The 9,372-nt window shown below is 30.3% G+C and overlaps 1 protein-coding gene across 1 annotated transcript; it reads right to left on the bottom strand.

The window, feature by feature from the left end:
* Window positions 1-4,400: 4,400 nt before the first annotated feature.
* LOC111677798 lies at window positions 4,401-6,029 on the bottom strand. The gene has a single exon (XM_023438993.2). The coding sequence runs from the start codon at window positions 6,027-6,029 to the stop codon at window positions 4,401-4,403; it is 1,629 nt and encodes a 542-aa protein (XP_023294761.2).
* Between the last annotated feature and the right edge of the window lie 3,343 nt (window positions 6,030-9,372).

Below are 9,372 nucleotides of genomic sequence, written 5' to 3'. Positions count from 1 at the left end.
ATCGATACTACAATGGAATGTGTTCCTTTGTAATTAGGGAACTTGTTCCCGATATCCGTATATTCTTACGTAACACACGCCATTCTTCAAGAAGACACCCATTTGTGGTAGATTGGCCAGTGGACCGCACAACACATTATAGGGAACATTTATTCTTCAGCTGCACGTTCGTCTGTGGAATAAACTTCCTGCTGAAGTATTCCCTGCCCGTTTCGATATAAGAAGACTTAAATCAAATGTCCACAAACACTACTCCCTTCATCCTCCTTCCCACAACCTATTTTCCTAGTTCCAACACAATGCTCATATTTTATATATAAAAATTTGATATTTTATATATAAAAATTAGATATTAATATAAAATTCGACATGAATAAGTTTTGTGTATACGTTAATCATTCTGCATTCTTACTCTCAAGATCGGACTTTCAAAAATAAAGTAAACGGATAATCATACATATTTCATTATTCTAAAAATATCGCGATAAAATATGTCATTAATGTTTTTAAATCACTAAGATACATTTCTTCCGGATTAGTCCATAAAAGGTCATAACTCCAGATAAGTTTCAGTTTGTCAATATTTACCATCTCGGTGGCATTTTTGCAAAAAAGTGATTATTTTCTGTAGGTCATATCTTGCAAACTGTTCTGCCGTAAAGTGAACAAATGAAAATCACAAAAAATATAGATATTCGATTTTTTACGTATTTAAAAAAATATTTCAAATGCTTCTCTAAATTAGGCGTATACTTAATATTCGTAATATTCATAAATCAATAACACGTATACGTACAAGTGCGGGTGAAATTAAATAAGTAAAAGCGTTATATTCGGCTAAGCCGAATCTTATATACACCGTATGCCGTAAGTTGGTATCTGAAATGGGGCTTCAATATATGGGGGAAAGGGTCAATTATGGACGTGTTATTTTCTGAGGGGACTTTGTGTCAATTGTAGACCGATCTTCGTAAAATTCGATAAATAGATTTTGACTTTGCCTTAGGTGTTAAAACAAAAGTTCAAACGGACGAAAGGACCTGAGATTGATGGGTAAATCTCATTTAAGATTCATTCTAGCCGATTATAACATTCAGACTTATGGTATTTTTAAGACAGTACATACATTTGTGTTCTACTGTTAAATTTTTAACCAAGATTTTTATGTTTGATTGAACACAATAATCGGCGTAATCTATTGTAACTAAATAACTAATTTAAAAATAAGTATACATGTTTGACACTATCATTAAATTATACCAATGAGGGATTTTGTACACAAAATACTAAATGTTTCGTGAATAACTTTTGCAGGTGTTGAAGGGTATTTACGATTCGGTACTGCCGATTTTAACACTTTTACTTCTTTCATCTTTATTAATTATTTAAAATAAATTATAACATTTCCGTATCACCTAAAGGGTTAATTTTATTTGAGCGCTTTAACTTAGAATTTAACTCCACCGCAACTAGTATCGAAACAAATATTAAAGTGTAAAGTTGATGTAAAATATTTCAAATACAAATACATATAAAAAATTTATTACTACTTTGGATACTTATTAACGAAAGGTAGTATTTAGTTGAAACTAATTTAATTAACTTAATTAATGTTTTTAATAAAAAGTTCAACATCTAACCAAATTCATGGAAAATAGTTTTTGTTGAGATTAGGATTAAGGTTAGGTTGATACGAGTATGCATACTACATCAACCCGAAGATATACACCGAACCTGTTTGGAACTTCTTTTCATGAAAAAGAAGTAAGAGTGTTTTATAGACTATGCCAAACTTTACATACTCACCATCAAACCGTATGCCGTAAATGGAATGCTCCCCTACAAAAGCATAGTACTTGCGTTAAATTAGTTTTTTTAAAGGGGACCTTATATTGAGGCAAGATTCAGTTATGGACTGATTCTCATAAAACTAGGTAGAGAGGTTTGTGCTCATAAAAAACTTACGAATTCAATAGAGTGTCAATAGTGAGCGTTAAAGTCATTTCTTGGTGGAACATTCTACATGACGGGTAGGGTCAATTTTGGAGCCTATGGTAATGTGGGCATTTATATGGGAACTCTGTGAAAAGGTGAACCGATATTGTCCATTTTCAATTCCAAATAAACCTTACCTATAAAAATACTTTTGGAAAACTAAAACTCTAGCTCTTTCCGTGTGGACTCTATCGTGCCTTCAACAGACAAACGAGCAGACATGGCTAGATCGTCTTAGAATTTAACAAGTAGGAAAGTATAGTCGGACATGGTCGACCATATAATAACCTACACCATGAGTATATATTTAAAGAAACTAAAATTTCTAAATGAGGCTTTATATAGGTCAAATATGGGCCGATCCTCGGTAAATTTGGGAAAAGGATATATTTTTAAATAACAGTTAGTTTTGTTGAGTTTCATTGCGATACAAATGTTTACAAGTCAATTTTAGACGTTTAAGAGGTTTTTTGAAGGGGTTTTGTATGGGGGCTTGGGTCAAATAAGGGCCGATCCTTATATAAAAATTATTTGTGCCAATTTTTAGAGAGATAATAGAATATTTGACGTAATTATGGCATAAAAAGTTCAAATCGGGAGGTAAGTTTGTATGAGGGCTAGGTGAAATAATGGACCGATTTCAACCATTTTTAATAGGCTTCGTCCCTGTGCCAAAAAACATGATTTGTCCAAATTTCATCAAATGATCTTAAAAATTGCTGCCTGTACCTTGCGCACAAGGTTTACATTGACAGCCAGCTGGACAGACGGAAAGACGAACATGTCTTGATCGACTCAAAAAATGATTCTGAATCGATCGGTGGGTATTGGACCAATATTTTTGTATGCACAAACGTATTATACCCTCCCATTATAGTGGTGTAGGGTATAATAAGGAGCCAGAATACATGTATATGTAGGGTATGGTCAATAGTTGGTTATGTTACAAACGGTATGACAAAATCAATATGCCCTCCATCTTTTTTGATAGTAGATATGAAAAAATTGTTCAATGAATGTATTACTTTTTTTAATGTTCAACAACTCTCTACCACATATTAAAAACAGCTTTAATTGCGCCGAATGGTTATTCGTTCTTCAGGTTAACTACCTTAAGCTTTCTTTCCTATAAAGCTTTTACATTCGCCCTTTCGTTGCATACTGCTCTCGAGTGGCCTCGTCAAAAAAGTGCCCCAGAGTTTCACGGTCCTCCTTATATGCTTTACATTCGTCTAAATTTGCACTTGTAATTTTGTATAGATTTGCTAGTAATTCCTAAGTGTACATTCAGAATACGTAGACTATTTCTCATCTTGCTTTCATAACACAAAGGTAACATATGGTTCGAAGGTTCCATGATTACAAGAGACCTTATGGGATTCTCTATACCACATATTAACACACAGCTTTAGTTGCGCCGAATGGTTATTCGTTCTTCAGGTTAACTACCTTAAGCTTTTTTTTCCTATAAAGCTTTTACATTTGCCATTTCGTTGCATACTGCTTTCGAGTGGCCTCGTATTCATATTATATAAACCTTACATCTTGGAGAACATTCAATTAAAGCTATCTTACAACCATTAAGGTCTGAGATTATGTTTATCACCTGATAATGCCGCATATTTGCTGTAATGTTCCGCTTGAGCAAAACATTCTTTATCTGCGTTTCAAAGTTTTTCACATAATCTGTGTCTTTTATGCCCTCAGGCACGTATCCAGTATACAATAAGGACGTGTCTTATAATCGATTTTTGTGAATTCGTATGTAAAGTATACTTAAGAGTTTTCGATGTTTTTTCTATAAATTTTTAATACAAAATCAGATTTTTTAATATTAATAAGTATTATGGTTTATCCACGAGATTAAGATGGTGAAAACGCAAGGATTTTCAAGGATATGTACAGAAATCAAATTACATACCAACGTAAATCTGTATCGGTTTCCATATAGGGTACACTAACGAAAATCATTTAAATACTTTGCAAAATATCGGATCGGTACATTATTGGTTAAGGCTCACTTTTAAAAGTCATGTAAAAGCCATTTTTGCTAGAAATAACAGATGAAAAGTTATACTTAAGAAAACACTTTACGATCAAATGCCCAACTTTGAACCGTACTAACTCCGGCAGTTCTTGACCAAAGGGCTCAAAATTGTGTCTGGCCTACTATACAATAGTACCAACCTTGGTGTAAATCCTTCATCCAGTTGGGTCACTTGACACTAAATTGTCAATATACAAAATAACCCCACTGGTTACGGGAGTAGGTCATAGCTCCCATAAAAAATTGATTTATACCCACAAATTTTACTTGTATAATAATCAGTTTTATACTTACGTATGTATTTTCTAAATTTATTAAATCCAACTCATAATAATTATTACTTAATTAAACAAAATATTTATTTCCGCAATTTTCTTACAGAATATATTTCCAACAAAAACACCAATATAGAACCGACTAAACCCAAAATCAGCAAAATAAAAGCACTACTTAAATAGTCCAAACTCAGGGATTTATTTAAATCCGAGGGCAAAAAGAACTTAAGTTCACCACTAACCACACCATCCCACTTGGCATCATGCTGAAGTTTATCATACAAACCATTCTCATGAACATACAAGAGATAACGATTGAAGAGAGGTAGAAATGGAGAACGATGAGGGACGGTAAAGAAGAAAGGCTTATGATAGATAGCCTCACTAAGGGCGGTGGCAAAAGGACGTGGTAAATATTTCTGTTGAAATAGAAAAAAATCTGCCAAATCTTCGGGTCCGGTATAGAAATATTTGGTTATTTCGAGATTAGAGCGTAAACGTACAAATTCATGTATTGAGTCGATGGTTGTAAGTCGTTCTTTGATATATTGCGGTACGGACTCCAAAGTCAAGGTATGATCAATATCATAAGAAGCCTCAAGTATTTTAACATTGGTTTTGGAAATATCCTCTAGTGACTCTAAAGGATCTTCATAGATTTTAGCTGTCAACATGCTGGACAAATTACAATTATGAAAATTGGTTAAAAGAAATCCGCTTAGTAAGGGCATAAAATGTAATATAAACATTAAAAAGGAATGACGACGTTTTAAATAATTCGACGATATATTTGTTAAAGTAGTTAAAGCATCTAGACAGGAAGTGGAGATATGCCAACGATTTGTTACAAATCTATAAATTAAAGCTATCAACAGTGTTAGAATTATAAAGGTTAGAGCACACATTAGCCATACATTTCTATCGAAAGTTATCAATAGATATAAACTTTCGGGAATTTCTGGAGACACTGAACATAAAACCACCACTTTGGAGAGATAAAATACATCACTGTTAGAATAGTAGTCACTGAAATACATAGAACTGGGTATTATATCAAACAATTTAGTAGCGGTCAATTTAAGAATATCCCTTCGTATCTTTGTCTCCTCCAAGGTAACCGGAAATATCTTTGTAGTGCCATTATATTGTTTATTAAAGATATCAACAATTTTAAACCAATATCCTGCAAACACTAAATCTCCATGCTGATTGCGATAACTAAAGCTTTGGGGAGGGCGTCGAGTAAAGGGCACCCTAAATATGTAGCCCTTAAAATCGATTTCTTGTTTTGCATCCAAATAACTTTTCACACTTGTCACATTTATCACTTGCACTTTGGGAAATGGTTGATAATTATATAATTGACCCTTCTGCCATAGCAGAACATTAGTAAAGCCCTTGCTCCAGCATAATTTAAATAATAACTGCATAAAATTATTATTATCTGCCGTAAGTTCTGCTATAAACATAATTTCCGACCAATGTAGTTTCCATAGAATACGATCCAAAAAATTGATAGTGTCATTCATTGTAACATTTTCATTTAGCCACACAATTACCCATAAATTCTTTGTTTGCCGTTCAAATATTGGCGTAACGTTGGCATTAATATTATTATAGACTATTAAAGGTTTATCACTTGTTTTTACTATTTCTTGATAATTGTCAAAGTCACTGCTGGAGTTGAAATTAATTAAAACGTTTAGTTCCATTTGAAAGGTCAGGTTCACTTCTGCGATAACATTTTTAAGTTGTTGAGTTTGTGCTTTGATGGTTGACACAGTAATTGCACTTAGAATTATAAGTACAATTTTTTGTATATTGTAAGAACACATTTTTTTTGACTTTACTGCACAAAAGATTTTTAAGAAATAATTTGAAAATTTTGGATTTCTTTGTTTTTATTATGCGTTAGTTTTTGTCTAAAGTTTGGTTAATTATTAATTACACGCCAAAGGGTATAATTAGTATTTCAACCACCATTTTAAGACAAGAATTAGTAACCCTTTTTAGTTAATTTCATTACTTAAGTATAGAAAATTGAATATTTCATTAATGTTAAAAATATGGTTTTGATTTGACTATAGAGTCATTAAGGATGTGCACTAAAGTGTTTGTTACAGAAGTCAAGAAGTAAAAAATGTTTCTCTGTTTATGCATTGTAACCAACCAAATCCCAATAGGCCTAACTCTCGAGGGTTAGACAGTCGAGTTCATGGAAAAGAGGGTAGTTTTTGCACCTATCAGGTAAGCTAAGTATAATAAAAGAAACTGGTGAAGAAAAGGATATGGAAAAACTAATATAATTTTGAAAGACAATTTTGTACCAAAAAGAGTTCTTTTAGAGCATTCAAATTCTATGAACTACTTTACGGACTAGACTAAGTAGACCTAAAGCTATGTATACACGGTAGTTAGATCTTACAACTATTTTACTGACAACGTAGTAAGATCTGACAACCCTGTATGCATATTATTATGTACTAAAACCAACAAACAAACTAACTAAATAAGTAACTAACTAACTAACTTACTAACTTACTAACTAACTAACTAACTAACTAACTAAGTAACTAAGTAACTAACTAACTAACTATCTAACTAACTAACTAACTAACTAACTAACTAACTAAGTAACTAAGTAACTAACTAACTAACTAACTAACTAACTAACTAACTAACTAACTAACTAACTAACTAACTAACTAACTAACTAACTAACTAACTAACTAACTAACTTACTAACTAACTAACTAACTAACTAACTAACTAACTAACTAACTAACTAACTAACTAACTAACTAACTAACTAACTAACTAACAAACTAACTAACTAACTAACTAACTAACTAACTAACTAACTAACTTAATAACTAACCAACTAATTAACTAACCAACTATCTATCTATCTATCTATCTATCTATCTATCTATCTATCTATCTATCTATCTATCTATCTATCTATCTATCTATCTATCTATCTATCTATCTATCTATCTATCTATCTATCTATCTATCTATCTATCTATCTATCTATCTATCTATCTATCTATCTATCTATCTATCTATCTATCTATCTATCTATCTATCTATCTATCTATCTATCTATCTATCTATCTATCTATCTATCTATCTATCTATATATTCAGTATTTTGACAAAAATGACTTGCATATAGCATTAAGAAGTCATAAGACGTCTTTATGAGTGTCAGCATTTTTCGGACTACGATAAATAATCAATTTTAAAATGTGTATCACTTAAACACTAAGTACCGTACTCTCAAAGCAAGTTAAGTAAAAGCGTTTAAAAAGAGAAAATTTAAATTTTTTAGGATTGACTAAATATCAATATTAAAAAAAAACTTAAATATAAAATATGATCAATATAAAATGTTACGTGTTGAATAATTGTCAACTTAAACAGTAGCAAAAATATTGACAAATATTTAAGTAAAACTTTTTAATATTAAGATTTGTGATTAGTTAACAAAACAACTTTATGCCTTTGGGGGCTACTCGTTTTTTTTCTGTACAATTTCGTGTTTAAACATTAGTATAAAGATCAAATAATTGTCAACATGGCAATTCGTAAATACATATTATTTATTAATATTCTGCAAACAGAATTTTTAAATTTGTAAATGGTGACAATTGTCAATAACTATTTGTATTATTTGCAAAAACTCAGACATATTTAGTTATTTTTTTCTAGTTTAATCACAAAAAAAGTATGCAACTAGTTTTCATGCATCTGTGTTTTCTATCAATCAGTTTTCCTTTTATAAAAAAAAACTTTTTATGGTCTTTGATCGTGTATAATAAAATCTTTATATTTGATTGTGTTTATAAATATTTCATGTCATGAATATATATATAAAAAAAAGAAAAAAATGTTTACAATAAAGAAAGAAAAAAATATATTGAAATAAAACGAATAATAATAAAAAAAGATAATGATCAACATGTTCCCATTAAAAATCAATTAAAAATTATTAACAACAATCAGCTGTTAAGAAATAAATTCCTATTAGGCAATATGTCACTTTAAGGGGATATGTTGAATACCCTACAAAAAGGGGGTATCTTAAAGATAGTTAATAATGAAGATAAATATTTCATTAAATGAAGTAGTTTTCTATTTTGCAGCAATTATTACAATTTCTTGAAATTGTTAAATCACTATTTCAATATTAAGTAAATCACTACTGTGTTATAGTGTTCATTAAATTCGTTTTATTTTCAATATTATTCGAATTGAATATTATTTATTTTATTATTATTATTCGTTTTGCACTATCAATAAGCAATTGAAGCCTTAGACTGTATTTTTTTATCATGATTGAACTACATTTTTTTTGCTTTAATATTTTAATTTTTATTATGTACTAATTCCATCAATTTACACTTGATATTAGTTATTGAGTGGTAACAAAATACGACACTTAATAAAAAACTATATTACTTGCAAATATTCACACATACATAAATAAACATTGTCTATGCATATGTATGTATTGGAATATGTTTTAATATTTTTTATTGCATAAATTAATTTAAATAAAAACTATATTAAAAATAATAAAAAAATATGCCAGCCTAATAACGTTTCACAACTAAAGAAAATAATTACACCAACCGTTTGCTTTACTATCGCACTGCACTATGGGCACTAACATTCCTTCCAACATAGACGTTTGACGAATGTTATTAAATCACAGCGATAAGAAGTGTTTGTATTTATTGGAATTGGTCGTATTGGTTGCTGATATATCGCGGAGATAAACAAAAGAGTTGAAGTTAAATTAATAAACATGTTGTGCTTGTTTAAGTTGATTTTGGCTGCAAAAAATGATTAAAATAAATCCATAAATATTTGCAAAATAATTTTATCGATTAAATGGAAAAGTAACTTGCTTTTTTTTTGCTTAAAAACATTAGGTGTCAATTTACTGTTCAGATTCCAGTCTGCTAATTAATGGTTTTTAAACGATTGTTTTAATGAGCCTGCTAGATCCTACTTTTGTTTTTAACGCATATCTGTATAATTAGAGAAC

Source organism: Lucilia cuprina, chromosome 5 (assembly GCF_022045245.1).
Source record: "Lucilia cuprina isolate Lc7/37 chromosome 5, ASM2204524v1, whole genome shotgun sequence".
NCBI lineage: Eukaryota > Metazoa > Arthropoda > Insecta > Diptera > Calliphoridae > Lucilia > Lucilia cuprina.
This window is presented reverse-complemented; position numbering and strand designations above follow the sequence as displayed.

What these genes read in the sequence shown, in the direction of transcription:
- LOC111677798 (XM_023438993.2), bottom strand. Translation starts at nt 6,029, where the DNA reads ATGGAACTAAACGTTTTAATTAATTTCAACTCCAGCAGTGACTTTGAC.